At 41.3% G+C, this 20099-nt stretch overlaps 1 protein-coding gene across 1 annotated transcript in view; it reads right to left on the reverse strand.

Annotated features, from left to right (window-relative positions):
* KIF13B (kinesin family member 13B) overlaps positions 1 to 20099 on the reverse strand; it is a 239215-nt gene that overhangs the window by 135555 nt on the left and 83561 nt on the right. Inside the window, exons 5-6 of the mRNA XM_067556161.1 lie at positions 2928 to 2940; positions 538 to 598 (exon numbers count right to left, since the gene is read on the reverse strand). Of these exons, the coding sequence (XP_067412262.1) occupies positions 538 to 598; positions 2928 to 2940 (74 nt within the window). The remainder of the gene's footprint in view (positions 1 to 537; positions 599 to 2927; positions 2941 to 20099) is intronic.

Raw genomic sequence — 20099 nt, forward strand, 5'->3', positions numbered from 1 at the left:
CTTCAGTGGGAGCAGGATTGGACCCTTAAACCACTGCAACCTAAACAACTAAAGACTTAGGCCCCAATTCTGCAAGGTATACAGTGAAATTACTCATATGTTACTGAACTGGCCTGGGTGTGGGGAAACTTTACCACAAAAGTGAACTTGGCATCGGTTCTCAAATTATGTACAGAAATAGGAATAGAAATGTTTTAATTTACATAACTGGATTAAGTATTTTAATGGAGATATCTGTATAAATCAAAATACTAAATTAGTTACATTCATCAATTACCCACACTGCAAATAGATTGTAATGCCCATTAATTGGCTGCCACTACTCTAAACATTATGTTTGACTAGAAAGAAGGAAAGATTAAGATAGACGTTTTAAGACTTTGCTTTCTCTCTTCACAATAAGCTATCACATAGAGAAAAAATTTTCCATGCTACATGGTCTTTGCCCTTTACCAAATACAGGATTGTAATTAGATATCTTGCTTTTCATAGCTATAGTATAAACAGAGTGCAGTCACAAGATACTGTATAAATTACCTGCATATTTTTCTTTTACAGATTCATCCATAGACCAGAAACAGTGATCGTAAGCAAATACCTATAGTAAAACAAACCAACAGGACATCTTAGTCAAATCAAACCAAAAAGATATCCTTATTTTGTTAGCAATATAGGAGGTTAGTTGACAGATTCATGGACTTCACGATCAGAAGGGACCATTATGATCATTTAGTCTGGCCTCCTGCATAACATAGGACACTGAACCTCACCAACCCACTCTTGTAACAGACCCCTAACCTAGGACTGAGTTATTGAAGTTCTCAGATCATGGTTTAAAGACTTCAAGATACAGAGAATCACCAGCAAGTGACCCATGCCCCATGCTTCAGAGGAAGGTGAAAAAACCACAGGGCAGATTTCTTCCAACCCCAAATATGGCGATCAGCTAAACCCTGAGTATGTGGGCAAGATTCACTAGCCAGAGACCCAGGAAAGAATTCTCTGTAGTAACTCAGAACCCACCCCATCTAACATCCCATCACAGGCCATTGGGCATATTTATCACTAGTAGTCAAAGATCAGTTAATTGCCAAATTGGGCTGTTCCATCATACCATCCCCTCCATAAACTTATCATCAAGTTCAGTCTTGAAGCCAGCTAGGTTTTTTGCCCTCACTGCTCCCCTTGGAAGGCTGTTCCAGAACTTCACTCCTCTGATGGTTAGAAACCCTCATCTAATTTCAAGTCTAAACTTCCTGATGGCCAGTTTATATCCATTTGTTCTTGTGTCCACACTGGCGCTGAACTTAAATAATTTCTCTCCTTCCCTGATATTTATCCCTCTGATTATTTAGAGAGAGCAATCATATCTCCCCTCAGCCTTCTTTTGGTTAGGCTAATAAGCTAAGCTCTTTGAGTCTCCTTTCTAAGACAGGTTTTCCATTCCTTGGATCATCCTAATAGCCCTTCTCTGCACCTGTTCCAGTTTGAACTCATCTTTCTTAAACATAGGAGATCAGAACTGCACACAGTATTCCAGATGAGGTCTCACCAGCATCTTGTAGAACAGTATTAATACCTCCCTATCTTTACTGGAAATATCTTGCCTGATGCATCCTAGGACTGCATTAGCTTTTTTCACGACCACATCATATTGGAGGCTCATAGTCATCCTGTGATCAACCAATACAGGTCCTATTCCTCCTCGGTCACTTCCAATTCTTGTTATTAGTCCCTAAATGCATGACCTTGCACTTTCCACTATTAAATTTCATTCTATTTCTATTACTTTAGTTTACAAAGTCCTCCAGAGCTTCTTGTATGATATCCTGGTCCGTCTCTGTATTGGTAATACCACCCAAATTTATGTCATCCACAAACTTTAGTAGCATACTCCCACGTTTTGTTCCAAGGTCAAAATAAGACAAATTGTGCCAAATAAGATTGGTCCCAAGACCGATCCCCGAGGAACTCCACTAGTAACCTCCTTCCAAACTGACAGTTTGCCTTTCAGTATGACCCCATTGTAGTCTTCCCTTTAACCAGTTCCTTATCCACCTTCAATTTTCACATTAATCCCCATCTTTTCCAATTTAACTAATAATTCCCCATATGGAAGCATATCAAATGCCTTACTGAAATCAAGGTAAATTAGATTCACTGCATTCCATTTGTCTAAAAAAATCTGTTATCTTCTCAAAGAAGATGAGGTTGATCTGACACAATCTACTTTTTGTAAAACCATGTTGTATTTTGTCCCAATTACCATTAACCTCAATGTCTTTAACTACTTTCTCTTTCAGAATTTTTTCCAAGGTCTTGCATAGTACTGAGGACAAACATATATGCCTCTGCTGCCATTCTAACTATATTACCTCCATTCCCCACAAGACATCACCTTTATTTGCTTTCTATTTTTGTACTTAATCAAATTCAAGCTAATTTACTTTACTGTAATTTTATATAGTTTATTTTACCAGTCCTATTTACCAGTTTTTAAAAATAATGCTAATAAACTAAATTTAAGGGTGGGGAGAGGAGATAAGAGGCATATGCATACAAAATGCAAAAAATGAAGGGAACCTAAATTGGCAGCAATGAGTTTGCTCTAATGCAGATACCAGAAAACGCTTTAAAACAAACATTCTTTCATTCACAATACTCAATGCTAGCATGTAACTATGCTTTCATTAGTTCCTCTGACTCACTTTTTGGCTAGAGATGTGGAGTGGTCTTCTACAGCAAGGAGATTCTTTGAGGGATGTATGGTTTGGTTATTTTTTATTTTTATTTTGAAAGACAACAGCTGATCAACTGCAAGGCTTCTTTTTAAAAAAAAATGGTAAATATTTGGATATTTGAAGGCTGAATAAATGACATACCATAGCTTTTCATAACACTGGTCTGAATTGTAATAAAAAACTTACCTTCGGCTGGCTCCTGCAGTTCCCAGAGGAATCATCACAGGGGACAAATGGGAAGGGGCGTGCGTGAGAAAAAACAAAGACAAAAACACAGTTAACTATAGGGATCTTAGATCTGAGAGAGAAATAGAAACCATTAAATATTAAATTGAAAATATGTTATTAACACTGGAAATTTCAACTTTCACCATAACTACCCTTTCAGCTTTAAGTTCTAAATCACTTTCAAGTAGAGGAACTAAAGTTTAAAAGTACCCTTCCAAAAGCAGTATCTGGGATGTTTTCCATAATAACCTAACTTTAAAAAGAAATCAAACCAAACTAAGCTTAATTCTCAAAGGAGCCAACCATACCAACAAAACTGGACAAAAGTCTCTCAGGACACACCTAGCACAACCCGGTGCTGATGAATAACTAGGCCAATAGGCACTACAAAAGCACAGATATGGATGGGAACAATATGGTCATAAGTACCCAAACAGAAGTGCTTTGTATTGAGCCCTGAAAAGAGTTGCAAATGAACACTAGCCAATGGACTCAGAGGGAATTGCACAGACTGCACAGGTCTACACTTAAAACGTATATTGGCATAGCCATGTCTCTAAAGTGTGTGAAAAATCCACACCCGAGAGACGTAGCTGCATCAACATAACCCCCGGTGTAGAGAGCACTAGGGCCTGATCTACACTACAGACTTTTATCGACCTAAGGGTACCTAAGGGTACAATTCGCTGCCGTCAGATCGATGTTTCCAGATCGATTGAGCAGTCAGTGAAGTCCGACTCAATCAATCTGGAAGTCGACACGTTCAAACCACTCCCTCAAGTGGCACAGTACAGTGAAGATGCGCATAGAATAGGAGTTACAAAGTTGACAGGAGTTAAGCAAGCTACTCTGTGTAGCTTGCATAACTCCCGTCGACTGCCGCCGAATATGAAGGTAAGTGCAGACCAGGCCAAAGTCAGCTTTGTGTGCTAAAACAATAACTCCCCTGATTTTGCGACAAAATAAAACCACCTCAAAGAGAGGCATAGACCCTTTTGCAACAATCTTTTAGTGGCAAAGTGTTAGTGTTGACACTAGATTTGGTTACACTGCTGTAAATGGCCCAGGCCAAAGTCAGTTTGTGTGCTACCAAATCCTTTAAAGTGGTGGTGTTTTTGAAATTGCTCTGCTCCAGTCAAAGGAACGTCAATACATATGGTCAAATTTCTCATTTAATGGTGGAGAAGGGCTATGAACTGGAAACGCTTCAGTGCCATGCGAAAATCAAAGAACTATGGCACGGGTACCAAAAGGCTAGGGAGTCAAATCGTCGCTCTGGTGCAGAGCCAAAAACCTGGCATATCTACAATGAGCTGGAAGCTATCCTCAGTGGTGACCCCACCTCCACCGCCAAGAGGTGCCAAGAGACCCACGGATACCTCTGCAGGCCCGAGGCAGCAGACAACCCCCACAAAGAAGTCGTAGACAAGGAGGTCGAGTTGAAGGATGATGTGGAACAGGAGACCATGTAATTTGATGACCTGGGGAGCCAGGACCTCCACCTCTGGTGTGCAGGATGCAGGAGAGGGGAGCTCGGGTGATTTTTTTTGAGCTGATGCTGCTTGGTTACATGAGGTACAACTGTCCTTTCCTTTGTAGCACTATATAGCTGGTTGAAGGGATAGAAATGCACAAGAGTAGCTGTGTTTGCACATGCTTCCCATTCCCCTGTTCAGCTAGGCAGTGCAGCGGAAAAGTGTGTTAATGTACACCAAGATCTCACAGGTATCCTCCAGAGAGATCTCTAGGAAACTTTCCTGGAGGTACTCGCCAATCCTCTGCTAGAGATTCCTCAGCAGAGCTGCTTTGTTGCTTCCCCCATTATAGGAAACTTTCCCACATCAATCAGCAATCACTTGTGCAGGGACCAAAGTGGCACACAGATGAGCAGCACAGGAACCCAGTTTGAAGCTGCTTCCATGGAGGAGATGCACCCTAGCATCCCTACTTACTCTCAGGAGTAAGATATCATATTCTATGGCCCCCACCTGTGGAAAATGGTGGCACAAGTTGATATTTTGTCCTTATCTACCTGAACCAATACCCCAAACAATCACCCAGAACCTTTTCCCCAACTTGAGTGCCCCCTCTCCCTGGGGACAACTCACCATGCCCTGGTTGATCGTCAAACTGGGACAGTGAGAAAGAGGTGTATTTTACAGTAATGAATCAACGCTGTTTTTGCACTCACAATCATGCATCTATTTTCACTGTTTATTGTGCTTCTACAGATGTGCCTTTCAGGGGAAACCCCTCTACACCTGCCGAGTGCCTATGGCTGATAAGAAAACAAACACGGAGAAGCAAACAGGAGATGTTCCAAGAACTCTTCTACTTCTCTGATGCAGAAAAAAAATTTAAAAGGCATGGAAATACAGTGTCCAAAAATAAAAATATTGATAGGCATGAGAGGAGTGAAAACCAGAAGCAAGTGATAGCAGGTCATGAGCGCATGATAAAAGCCATGGAGGAACAAACAGAGCTGCAAAAGTCACTAATAATGCTGCAGACTGAATTCATGAATGCTCACGCTCACCCCCTCCCCTTCTGCAGCCAATACAGAACTGCTTTCCATGCCCTTCCCAAACCCCACCCACACATTCCTGGCTCGTCTTAGTACCTCATTCACTCCACTCCTTCAGACAACTTCCATCTTACATCCAGTTGTCATAGCTCACACTGCCACCCCTCACTGCTTTCTCCTCTCCAGCCCAGCTTTTCATATGTGTTGTGAATAACTGTTATTTAATAAAGACATACTCTGTGCAGAATCAGTCATCTTTATTTGTCTCTTGCACATGGTGGCTGCAGCTCACATTGATACACAGTGCAAGCTGAATAGCAGCCATAGCATGGCACGGTGCTGTTTACAAAGACACCTTATTGTTGCTCATTGTCAAAATGGCTCCTCAAGGACTCCCTGATTCTAATGGCCTCCCGCTGTGCTCCTCTAATAGCCCTGACATCTGGTTGTTCATTGTCAGCCTCAAGGTGATCTGCCTCTGTACTTCACCGAGGAAGAAACTTTTCATCTTTAGCTTCACACAGCAGGTGGCTCTAACCATGGGAATATTTTCCTCATTTAGAGCTAACCTGCCATCAAGGCATTGCCAGCAAGCTTTTAATCTGCCAAATGCACATTCAATGGTCATTTGGCACCTGCTCAACCTGTTATTCAAATGTTCCTTGCTGCTATCCAGATTGCACGTATAAGGGTTAATAAGCCATGGCAGTAAGGGGTAGGCTGGGTTTCCCAGGATCACTATGGGCATTTCAACATCCCCTATTGGAATCTTTTGATCTGGAAATAAAATCCCTGCTTGCAACTTTCACAGTGATCTACAAGCCCCCAGGTGATCTACAAGCACCTGCACTACCACAGAGAAGTACCTCTTCCTGTTGATGTACTGGTCCGGGATCAAAATTGGGACATACGTGCCGTCTATCGCTCCGCTTTCCCCCAATTAGAGAATCCCATCACTGCAAAGCCATCCACTATTTCACGTACATTTCCAAGACTCACAGTTCTTTGTAGCAGAATGTGATTGATGGCCCTGCATGCTTGCGATAACACAGGTCCAATGGTGGACTTCCTGACTCCAAACTGATTAGCAACTGTCCGGTAGCAGTCTGGAGTTGCCAGCTTCCATACGGTGATAGCCACATGCTTCTCCAATGAGACAGCAGCTCTCATTCTGGAGTCCTTGTGCTATAGGGCCAGGGGGAGCTCTGCACAGTTCCATGATGATGGCTTGGCACATTCGAAAGTTCTGCAGCCATTGCTCATCAGCCCAGACCTGCATAACGATGCAATCCCACCACTCAAGTTTGTTTCAGGTGCCCAAAAGTGATGATGCACCATGCACAGATGCTTGGTGAATGCAAACAGTAACCTGGCGTTGTTTGCATGTCACACAGTAGGTCAGGCACCTCGGATTCCTGTTCCAATTGGGAGCTCATGATATATTACATGACCAGCTGCGATGTGTTCAGAACACTGACAACAACAGTGGAGGGTCCATCCTTTCAGATAGAGATGGCAGGAGCACAGGAAGCTGAGGCATTTGAAAAATGCTGCGAAACGCAGCAGGAAACCCATGGGAATGATGGGATGGAAATCACTGCATCATGGGACATTAAGCCTGTACCCATGATGCACTGTGATCCTCTCTGCCTTCCCACAATTCCTAGCAGGCACAAGGTGGCAAGTTGCACAATGGGATAGCTGCCCACAGTGCACTGCTCTCACTGTCAATGCTAGAGCACCAATTGTGGATGTGCTTCGATGACACAATGAGTGTTGTGCGTACAGACAAATAGTGTTGTAATTATAGCGGTTTTTGATCATCGCTGTAACTTGCATCGACAACACTTCCTAGTGTAGACAAGGCCTATGTTGATGGAGGAAATCCGTCAACCTAGCTACAGCCTCTCAAGGTGATGGATTAACTACAGCGACAGGAGAACCCCTCCCATCGTTGGAGTGAGCATCTAAACTGACGCACTACAGCAGCACAGCTGCAGCCACTGTAGAGGTTTAAGTATAAACACCGCCTCTGTCCATGAACCGAAAGTAGTTTTTACCCATGCCCAGTGCTGATCTCAGTCCCAAGATTCCATCAACAACTAAGCCAACCTAGGTTGCCTTGAAAGGGTGAACGGGAAAAAAGAAGCACTCTCCAAAGTGTCTCAGACCCAGGTTAAGGGCTTTATACACGATCAACAAGACCTAGAGTGACTTTTCTTGGTACTTTTCTCCAGGGGAGAAATGACAGTATAAATTTTTTCAGGAAGGTAGATCAAGTCACAAAAGATGGCACCATATTATTTAATACAGTAAAAAATAAGATCAGATAAAAAGATGTAAATATGTAGACTGGCATCAATTTAAGGAATCTCTCTTTCACGCACCATATAGAAGACTTGAAAAAGGTAGAAAATACGCAGCTTAGGAAACAGCCAGCCTCCTCTCCAGAAACTTACAAATGAAATCAGAAAACTGTTCTGACATATCACATTGATTTCGTTTGGCAGGGAAGGGGAGCGGGGTAATGAGATGAGAATAAGATTCATTTTAAATTTCTTACTGGTCAATTTAGGCTAGGAAGCTAATTTAGATTCATGTTGTTTTTGTGTCACTGGGTCTGTCTCAAAGAATGAAGTCCATCATGGAGAAAAACAATTATTCTGCCTGGCTCTGGTTCAGATCAAATATGAGCATTTGTTTCGACTAAACAGCGATGATAGTAGCCTTGGATTAGGAATAGAGTCAGATTGTGACCCGTCTGGCAAGTTGGCACATGTTTAAGTCACACTTGTTACAGCAGAATATGCACCAAAAAATTACACAAGAGAGCAGTAACAGTACAATAGTCTACCAAACAAAAATCAAAGCCTGGATACAGAGTTCATTGCACGCCGCATGATCAGAGCCATGGATGGGTAATGGCACTTGTCACATCACATCATTTTTCAATTGGTCAGAGATGGGGGATCCTGATATAGGACAAACTGATTCAAGAGCAGAAGGGGGGCATAAAATTATGGGGAGTGATCCTCTAGGATTCTCATATTAGATTTTGGAATGTTTAAAAGTAAACAAAGCACATTTACATTTTATTTGGCTCTCTGGCCTCTAAAATGTTCATGCTACTTTACTGGAGGTTTCTTAGAGACTTTCATGGGAACTCTTATTTACCCGAAGGCATAATGGTATTTCTACAGGTGCCATCCAAATGTTCTCACTTCCTTTACAAATCTGAACATTGAGTTTAAATTTATGAAATGAAATTACTCTACTGTAAATTCAGAAGCATGTGTTTGTTTTATCCTTTCTGAATTTCAAGGCAGGATTATGTTATCACATGGTATTTAAAGTTTCAGGCATTGCTGGAGCACATATTATTCAGTGTTTGGATTAAAGTAGCAATAAGGATTTAATCTCAAAAGTCATACACCACATCTGTAATTTTCAGAAGGGGGATTACACTAGGCTGTGTAAAACATTAAGCTTAATATAGACTAATGGCCTGATTACTAAATAAGCACCTGGTTCTCTTCAGAGATATGCATACGCACATTATATCCTTTAATGTCTGTAGCCTCCATTACTGTTAATCTGGCTGTACATAAAGAGAAAACCTAACCAAGAATGTAAAGCATAATTCACTACCTACTGAGAATGGCTCACAGGAACGTAGTATACTCCATTCAGAGTACACAAAGACTTCTACAAGAGAAACTGAAGTTTGGAGCTATAATTTTATCCATGGGTCTATGGCTTCAGACCTGTAGAGCACTGTTTGAGCTGTTTATGCAGTTACCAGAACCTATGGAATTATTTCCCTGAAATTAAAAAAAAAAATTCCCCACTTTTAGTTTTGTATACTATATCATGTGGATTAGCATCCTGGAGATACACCTCTGTGCACATTACCACACTTTCCTGCAGCTGGGCACTCCAGCTTTTCTTTGTACGCTCACTGAATTACCTATCCTCCCTTCAAGACTGCTTCATGACTGGAGCTCTTCTTTGCTCCTTCCATGATGGTTCCAATTATTTAAGGCTCATAATTAACTGTTTATTTAAAGTAGCCTATTCATTTACAAGCTTGCTTTGCATTCTTGCATTATACTATGTTACACCACAATCTACAACACAAAAACCTATACAAATCCATCCAACTATAAGTCCTTGTCTATATATCCCTGTTTTAAATTAAGTACTTGTTTGTGGTGTGGAGCTTTAAGATACCTGATGCTTAAGGATACGATTCTGTCATGGAGGTCACCGATTCTGTGACTTTCCAGGACCTCCATGACTACTTCTGCAGCGGCAGCTGGATGGGGATTGGGTCAGTCCCTGCTGGCAGAGCAGTGGCTGGGGCTAGAGCAGCAGCCAGAGGTCAGCTCCTGGCAGCATTCCAACTGTTAGACCCCACTCCCACCCCCACAGGGCATTTTTAGTAAAAGTCAGGGACAGGCCACGGGCATCTGTGAATTTTTGTTTATTACCTGCAACCTGTCCCTGACTTTTACTAAAAATAGCCATGACAGAATCTTAACCTTATCAAGACTGCAGTAACAGAATACACATGCAGCAGAGCAGAAAGATAAAAGCTGTCAAACAAGTTTCACAGCTAAATTTGTAGAGAGCATCAGTTCCAATATTGTTAAAGTATCTGCAAGCATACATTACAAAATTAACTCAGGCTTTTGCCCACGTTTTAACACAACCTTCCCCCACCATTCCCACCACCACTGCCCCCTACCATCCACATAGAAAACCTCTGACCCAGGTTTGGAGGTGCTTTGAACCTAGGTTAGCAAACACACCTGGGGGTATAGGTTAGAGCATAAGCTCCACTTCAGCTCTGGCTGGAACCACACTCTTTGCAGTGAGAAGACAGGCAAAAAAATCACTCTGGTGTTGATAGTCCTTCAATGACCTTCCCAAAGTTCCTCCTGGAAGACAGACAGGTTCTCCTGCAACTGCTACAATCAACTGGGGAAAAAACCTACAGTGTTTCAGCACAAACCATCATTGGTCATGCCCCATCCGCTCACAGGCAAGTGCAGAAACAGCAAGGATACAGTAAAATGGGTAGGACTTTGCTGTGGGGATGGCTCCAGGTGCCAATCACACAGTCCAGCTCTGCAGTGAAGGCAGACCAAAAGAGTTTTGTCTTTTTGCATTAGCTGGGCTGAATCACTTGTATAACCTGAAGTTGGCGCACACTGTCATGAAGACCACATGGTGAGCAAAAATAAACCACGAAACCACAAATTTTCAACTTCAATGCAGTGGGATTCAGAACCTCTGATCAGGATTTGGACTTGCTATCATGCTTATACATACAACACTGAAATGTATCTTGGACACTCCAGGCTGTCTCAAATTGGTAAGGTGAGTTGGAGGTTTCACATTTACCTTTAGGTAACTGCTCTGCATCAGAGTGACTTTACGGAAATTCTATACAGCTAGGTGAATATGTTACACAAATTCTAGATATGCTTAATTAACTAAATCCTAGCTACTCCATAACCGTTTATGTTAATCTAAATATATGGTTAAACCAGCCAGTTGTGTACATTACTAGTTTCATTTAGCACAGATAGGGGAATACGCATGTTGTTTGAGAATGACAAAAGATATGCAACCTGAGTAATCCTTTTAAACCTAAAACTGTTGCACCATACATGATTCTTGACCCAAATGCACCTATTCTCACTAGAAAGGAGAGAGGGCAGGTTACACAAACATTTAGCACACTAAGTATCAGATCAAAAGAAACCCTAGTTTCCAAGATTGGGGTTCAGAAGTATATTCCTGACTATAAGATTAGATTCCTGCATTTCTTATTCCCATTCATTAAAATCATTAATCTCAGACAATTAAATCATGTTTTCAAGCATGAAACCTAGGCTGTGTCTACAGTACCACTAACATCAGTGTGGACATCACTATGTGGGCGAGAGAGCTTCTCCCACCAACATAGCTACCACCGCTCGTTGGGGGTAGTTTAATTATGTCGACGGGAGAGATCTCTCCTGTCAGCACACAGCGACTACATGAGAGATCTTACAGCCACTGTAAGGTCTCCTGTGTAGACATGGCCCCACTTAACTAGACATTAGCAGTGACATTTTAAAAGTACTTTTTGCTCATTTTGGCAACATCTTAAAATCGTCTCTCTTTCTTAGGCCATTTCCTAAACCAGTGCTGAATGCAATATTCAGACTACCAGTGGTTCAGTTTACAGACAATCTGTTGTTGCTGCCATGACACCAAGGTACCCAAGTGCTTAAATTTATGGGATCAGAGCATTTAGTCACTGGGACAATTTGTAAAAGTTGTTATAAAGTTAAGCTACAGTAACAATCAGTGAGTCAAGATAGAAAATAAAAGGCAAATCAGATGACAAACACGAAATGGAGGGTGGGGGAAACCCACACAAATCACATGGAATTCGTATTAGCAGTCTTTCTAACTCCTCATCTCGCTCCCCTACCCCAAGTGAAGTATGTCAGAATCTGATTAAACTTAGCCTGTTTTCTTACTTTCTACAAGGGGGACATCTTTTCAGCCAAGTGGATTGCTCTGAGTAGTCTTTGCCAATACAGTAGCTATATCTAGGAGAACAGAAAAATTACATGATGCTCCAGGGCAAAAAAAGGGGTCCTATGACTACTCGCATCAGAGCCACAAAGTCAAATCTTTATCAAGCTAAGGCCGTGCCAGAGTCTGCAATGCCTTGAGAAGTTGTACAACAAAGACATGGTGGCTCTTTATAAAGGCCATGTTGAGTAAGTTTCCCTTTTCAGCAAAGAAGGCAGAGAGAGCTTTTGTGGAATGAGTTGATTTTCATTGGGCAGGGCACTCTCAGTCTGGTCTGGAAAAGGGGTAAATGGTGAGGTGGCAAAATTTGCAGATGATACAGTACTACTCAAGATAGTTAAGTCCAAAGCAGACTGCAAAGAGTTACAAAGGGATCTCACAAAACTGGTGACTGGGCAATAAAATGGCAGATGAAATTCAATGTTGATAAATGCAAAGTAATGCACATTGGACAACATAATCCCAACTATACATGTAAAATGATGGGGTCTAAATTAGCTGTTACTACTCAAAAAAGATCTTGGAGTCATTGTGGATAGTTCGCTGAAAACATTAACTCAACATGCAGTGGCAGTCAAAAAAGCTAATAAAGTTGGAAATCATTATGAAAGGGATAGATAAGACAGAAAATATCATAGATAATGGATAAGAGATAGATAATGATGGATAATGGTTAGATAATAATAATAAGGAATAAAAGGATATCCATAATAATGGATACAGGATAGATAATAAAAGAGAAAATATCATATTACCTCCATATAAATCCATGGTACACCTGTATCTTGGATAGTGCAGGCGGATTTGGTTGCCCCATCTCTAAAAGGGTATGGCGGAATTGGAAAAGGTACAGAAAAGGGGAACAAAAATGATTAGGGGGTATGGAACAGCTTCCATATGAGGAGAGATTAATAAGACAGACTTTTTAGCTTGGAAAAGAGACGACAAAGGGGGAATATGAGAGAGGTCTATAAAATCACGTCCGGCATGGAGAAAGCAAATAAGGAAATGTTATTTACTCCTTCCAATGATACAAAAACTAGGGGGCCACCAATAAAATTAATGGGCAGCAGGTTTAAAACAAATAAAAAAGTATTTCTTCACACAACACACAGTCAATCTGTGGAACTCTTTGCCAGAGGATGTTGTGAAGGCCAAGACTATGATAAGGTTCAAAAAAGAACTAGATAAGTTCATGGAGGATAGGTTTATCAATGGCTACTAGACAGGATGGGCAGGGATGCAAATCCATGCTCTGAAGTGTTCCTAGCCTCTCTCTCTGCCAGAAGCTGGGAATGGGCGATGGGATGGATCATTTGATGATCCCCTGTTCTATTCATTCCCTCTGAAGCACCTGGCATTGGCCACTGTCGGAAGACAGGATACCGGGCTAGATGGACCATTGGTCTGACCAAGGATGGCCATTCTTAAGTTCTAAGTGGAGTATGGATAACTACTTTGAACAGAAAATTAAATTAGGTACATAGGTCTACCTTATCTTGAGGGAAGGTGAGAAAAATGGCACAGCAAAGGCCATTAATTCTCAAAGCCAGTGAAAAGGAAACTGGGAATTCCACTTTACCAGGAAAGGACAGCAAACAGAGTTAACTCTAGGACTCTATGGGAAGGCCAGATTGAGGGGCTGTGGGTCTAAACGTGGGGGCTCCAGTGGACCTAACAGAGGATTTTCAAGAAGCATTTCAGCCTGAAAGGTGATTTTCAGGCTTGGTCACTGGCCAAAGGTATTTTCTTGGGCAGTATTGGGGGGAAGTTTAGGGTCTGCCCTAGAGAAATCAAAATACTATAGGATCAATGCATCTCAGTTCGTATCAGCTTTTCCTCTGTGGTCATTAAGGCTAGGTCTCCACTAAAGTTTATATCGGCATAACTTACGTCACTCATGGGTGAGAATAAATTACCCCTGAGTTACATAAGCACCAGTGTTGACAGCACTATGTCGGCGGGAGGGCTTCTCCCATCGACACAGCTACTGCCGCTCATGGGACAGAACTCTCCCATCAACTTAAAGCAGCTGCATTAGACTGCTTACAGCAGCACAGCTGCACTGTACTGTAAACTCTCTAGTGTAGCCGTGGCCTAAGACATGGATTCTACACTTTTGAATGTTAGTGGCAAAGCTTTGCTGAACTGCCTTTTGCAGGTACTTCACTGATAGGTGTGCCAATGGTCTTTGTGGGTTTTAAATTTGTATTTCACCATCAACCCGCACCCTGTAGTATACTACGTAGGCTTCCCACTTTTAAGAAACAGGTAAGGCATCCAGGTGCCTATTGAACATCCCGAGCAATGCCCAGTCACAAACTATGCAGATAGCTTGAGCTGTGTTGGATCAGGATGCAGTCTGTATAAGAGAAGGCCTTGCACTTGCTTGAGAGAAATGGGCTGGCTGTAGTCCATCTGAAGCAGTTCTTTTTATCAGGCCTATCTGGTACCACTAAGATTAAGTTCATCTTACCCTTTCTTAACTCTGAGTAATCAACAGATGAAGAAGTTCAGAAAAAATGTACACAATATTCTGAAGTCCCAACAGACAAAGGATACATTCTCATGCTGAAACGTCACTGTCTAGATACCAGATGCAGACTGTTTCCAGGCTTAAGTGGAACGGAAGCAACAGATCAGGTTAAACTATTTCTCAAAATCTTTCAAAACCATTTACCCCAAGAAAAGATAATGACTAATTGAGGATATTTTGCTGTGCCCTAAAGACAAAAGAGGATTTCATTAAGATGTTTTTTCCTTGTTTCTCCATGGTACTAAAGGTACTTAAAGCATTAAACCAGTGCTGCATCTAACTGCAGCAAGATATGTCTGAGATGGGAAGTGTCCACGTGCCAAGCAGAAACTCCGCTCACTTTAGGACTCTGTATCCCACCACATTTAACAACTTATTTGCAACCCTCTGAACTGTGCCATGGAAAGTGCTTTAAAGGGGCTGTTAGTTTTCTTGCATGTAAGACTTGAGGAGAAATGTAAAAAGTGAAACCTAAAGCACAATAGCATTACAGAATCCTGGCTGTCAGTACCCTAGACAACACTCCCTCCCATGGGTATTACTTTATACAGCTTCCATCTGCATATCTCTTCATATTAAAACCAAACATTTTGGAGGAGGAAATATTCCATAAGATAGACAAAGTTTTCCTTTTTGGAAATAAATATGCTCTTCAAAGCAAAAAACCCAAACACAGTAAATGTGAAAGCTTACACGCAGTTCAAATCCGAAAACTGTTTAGCTAGCAAAAACAAAGGAAATCACTGTTACTTAAATTCCTTCATCGCTGCAAGGCATTCCAGGCATAATTTGAAGTTACTTAGTTTCTTCTAACAGAGGACTAATTTCTGCCAGTTCATTTTTCACAGTCAGAGGCAGAAGAGCAGCTTTGTAGGATTTTAGTATTTTCTGGTTGGAGATAAATTCTCTGATTATACCATACTGAGACTAATAATTCAATCTTCTTAGTCCTTCATCACATTTGAGCTCTAAGAGTATCCCATAAAGCTTGTGTTATGACAAAAGGATTAAAATGTTATCCTTCTGTTAGTAGACATTTAGATGTTGGTATACTGCTGTGCCTCAGAGCACCCAATACTGAACCACCAATCCAAACTTACAGTTTTACTGTGAATTATCATAAATTCCCGTAAAGATTGATGTGTCTAATATTTTTAAAAAACATTTATGAAAAATCTCACATGTAGACAACTGAGAAGATCTAGTGGAAGTGCTCAATGTGGCAAAGCATAGGTCCCAGGCCCGGGTCTTGGCATAAACAGCGTATTCTGCCTCTGAGACAGTTGAAAAGATTGCTTTACTCAGAAGTGATGTCCTTCAGCCAATCCAGCAACAGCAATGATCAGCTCCAAAAGCAACAGAACAGGACTCTCGTGGGGATGAGGACAAAAGGGAAATGCTGGCGGGGTCTGAGAATCTCTCGATTCACTACCAATTACTATAGTCCCTTATGTCCCAATATGCTAAATCAGCATAAAATGTAATCCAAAACAATGGGTTAGAGAATCCAATACTGGAGAAGTAATAGTATCTCAAAAACGAAAATCATTCCTTAATACACAGGATTTAGCTCAGAGTGATCTGTAATGTAATTGTAGAACTGCTCACTAAGATATAAAGCAATTGGTTTACATTAAAACAAATCATTTAACCACATACAAAAGCCACACTGGCACATAAGCCTAATTCCAGAACAGTTTTAAAAAAAAAAAGGTAGGTCACAAGAACCATCACTGAAAAATAATTAAGAAGGAAAAATAAGACCTTGTCTACACACAAAAGTTGTACCACTCACTATACCAGTATAGTTAAGCAGTACAATCCTCCTAATGTGTACACAGTTATACCGATATAAAAGTGCTTACACCAATATAGCTTATTCATGTACAGGAAGGGGAATAAACTATATTGTTATATGGCACCTTTATACCAATATAACTGTGTTCACACCAGTAGTTGTACCAGTAAACCTAATTCAGTTAAAACATTCACCTTAAACAAAATAGTTATATTGGTACAAAATAATGCATAGCCCAGGACTAAGCAGGGCAGTGTCCAGGTTTCTCATTCATTGCCAAATCAGAAGGAAGGAGGACACGACAAAGAAAAATGGAAGGAAGGGTTAGCTGGTCATGAAGTCAGTCAACATGTTTTTACTTCTTTAACTATTCAACATCAGAAGCCTGCACCCACTCATGCTGCTTTAAAAACTTGTTTTATACCTTTTTTCCCTTCCACCTAAGAAAGCAAATGGTATTTTTGTTTTTGACATCCAATATAGTGCGTAATATCTTTCCTGTGACCGGATTGTTTCCTAGTAATAGACATTTATACAAGACTCTTCATTCAAATAACTAAATAGTTTTTTAAAAGAGCCAGGTGTGACTCAGGAACCTCTTGGTGCCAAGTGGCAGAGGGCAAAGGGGGTCACAGAATTTTGTAGGGATCCCATGGTCAGATATATGTCTATTAAATTCACCAAAGGGTGGCATGTAAGGTCTCTACAAAGAGCCAAGACCCCACTGGTCATCATAAATATTGAGAAATGTGTGTACGGACAATGTTTAAGGAATTATGTATCCTTACTGATAAGTATGTTCTTAAGGTACATGAGTTATGGCAGGTCACCAGTAGCAGATAAACCTTCTCCTGTGAAGTACGAGGAAAGAGATACTTATTTCTCTCTCTCTTGCTGGTCATGTATCTATTGTCCCCTTCACAATGGAGGCCTATCTACAGTCTGAGTCAAATGCTAATCGAGAGATCGTGAAATGGACAAGAAAGAGACACAGGAAAAAATAACCAGTAAGGGACATCCTACTTACAGGTAAAGAATGATTTGTGAAGTATAGCTATGTTTATAGGAAAGCACCCTGAATCTTTTCCAGTGAGGAGGCAAGCCAGGAGCATGGCTTATCTCTTGAATGGAAGATCATAGGAAGCCTGGCTGTAATATGCTGGAAGAATTTTAGGTGACCTTTGCCCCATAAGACATGATAGTAATTAATTAAGTAAGTCCACGCTCTAAAACGCATGCGATGACTTTATTTTATATGTAACCATTTTTTTCTAGTATTTCTGCTTGCTGTCACTTGAATCTCTATATTTTGCTAAATAAACTTTTACTTGATTTACGGTCAACTGCTCTTAAATGCTGAGCCTTAAGTGAGCAGAACTGAGCCATACCTAATAAAATGGGGTGTACTGTTCCTTTGGGAGCAGTGAATCTGTGAATACTGTGTCTAGTGGTACAGGGGCTGGACACTTCAGGGGGACACTCATTGGTTTGAGCATGTGAGACGTTCCTCTCTGCAATCTGGACTGGTGTATAGCTGTGTTACCCCAATCCCTCACTCCTGGAGCCCGTCTTGCACTTGTTCTGCTGTGTGAACCCCTCACTCCTGGGTCAGACCATGCACAGCCTCCTGCAAACAAACAGCCCTTAAGTTAGTGAGTGAGTGCTTCAGGCCAGCCACTTATGGGATTATAAAATAGAATGACCCCAGCAAACACTCCTAGGCCCAGATGCAACCCTTGGAACTTCCATCTTGCAATATTCAGTGCGGTCCACTGAACAATGCAAGCTCATGATTAGTTTGTCAATTTATCAAAGAAATTGATGTGCATCAGCTGTCACTTCAGATGAAGTCTCTAATACATACTAAACCACATGCACTGCTTTAGATAAAACAAACACATTTATGAAGTACAGAAAGATTTTAAGTGATTATAAATCAGAGGAATGTAAGTCAGATTTGATCAGGATGAAATAAAAGCAAATCGCATTCTAAATTAAGCTTAACCCTTTCAGTAACATTACAAAGTCAGGTAATACTCACCACAGGCTGGTTGACCTCCGTCAGCCAGGCCCTCCCTCGGTGGACAGTCCTTTAGTTGCCTGATGTTTTGTATATGGAAGTGGAAGAGAGAGCTCCAGATTGCAAAACATCTCTTCTTTTAACGTGTTCCTTTGCACCCCTCTCCAGGGCCAGGTGACAGACAATGTCCGGCATGGCTTCCTCCACTTGAGTCAATGAGCATCCCCTTACCGATGCTTAGGCTAGACCATTGTTGCTGGAAGAGCTGGGTTGTTTTATACATGCTTTAGGAAGGCATGAACTACCTCTCTGCTTTTGGAGGGTTTTGCTTAGATCTGCCTCAAGCCAAGAGGCACATATTTGGGAATATTACATAGCACAGCCTCAACCATACATATGACATTGCAACAAACATGCTACTATAACAATAATATTCAGAATGTCATGAGCATTCCAAAAACACCTTACATGACATACTTGGCATTAAACATTACACAGTCACGCTATAAGGATGAACATGAATGAAACACAATCCTACCATAAGGGTGTGCATGGGGTGCAGTGTGTCACAGGGTGTCTGTCACTATTCTGCAGTGGGTCAGTGGAGCCTGCATAGGCTGAGAGAGGAGCACTTGTGTTGTTAGTGGAATTGGGGAGCTGACTTCTGGCAGGCACAGACAAGGTTTCCTCACTCTAAAGCAGTGGTCCCCAAACTTTTCCTCTAACGCCCCCACTTACCAATAACAGAATGTTAATGCCTCTCAGCTTTGGAGCACAGTTGTAGTGAGGCTGGCGGCCAAGAGTGGGGCTGGGTGGTGCTCCCTCCTCACCCCCTCATGGGGGCTGGCCTAGGCCCCACTGTCACTGCCTTACGGCCAGGTGGTACCAAGGTGCCTCACACAACCTGGTTACCCCCAGGAAACATCACACCAGACTGTGTCCTCAATTTACAAACTGTGGAAGTCAACCTCTCCCTCTTATTTTCCCCAGGTCACAAGGAATTAGTAGTAAAACAAGGAACAAAATCCATGTCCCTCAACTTAAGATTCTGTTTTTACCAACAGATGATGCTTCCTCCCTGCATGAACAATTGAGATACCACTTCTGTAACTGTAAACAGTGAGGGCTAAGTTTTACAGAGACAGACTTCAAAATTGCCCCTATGGTTTGTACGTGAGCAATTCTAGTAGAAAATTATTTTAAAATATGAACAGTGTAATGCTATGCAGATCACCTTTGGCTATAAAGACAGGGAAAATTTGGGTTTACGCCTTTTTTCATCCTTTCTATATATTACAATAAAGTAAGTCTCCCAGTCTTAAGAGTAGGGGTTTTGCTGAAAAAAAATATTAAGAACCTCAAGTCTATCCTTCCTTGTTTTTTCTGAATGACTATAAGGTCTCAGAAATGATTGTGAACTTTTTCAGCTCTATATTCAAGGACTAGATAAGAGTGTTGAATTGTTAAAGAATATTTTCTAACACGTTTCTCAGGTGTTCACCTCAAACAGCTATTAAAAAAACCAAAGTTTTAACAACTTTTTATAAAAAGAATCACTTTCCTTCTCCATCAGGTTTCACTTACAGATACTATGCCATAATTCTACCACTTTTCTAGACATCCCTAGAAACTTTTAAGGAGGAAAAGAGGTATAGACA

The sequence above is a fragment of the Emydura macquarii genome, unplaced genomic scaffold (genome assembly GCF_026122565.2).
Source record: "Emydura macquarii macquarii isolate MOO-44397 ecotype Brisbane River unplaced genomic scaffold, CSIRO-AGI_Emac_v2 contig_1676, whole genome shotgun sequence".
Lineage (NCBI taxonomy): Eukaryota > Metazoa > Chordata > Testudines > Chelidae > Emydura > Emydura macquarii.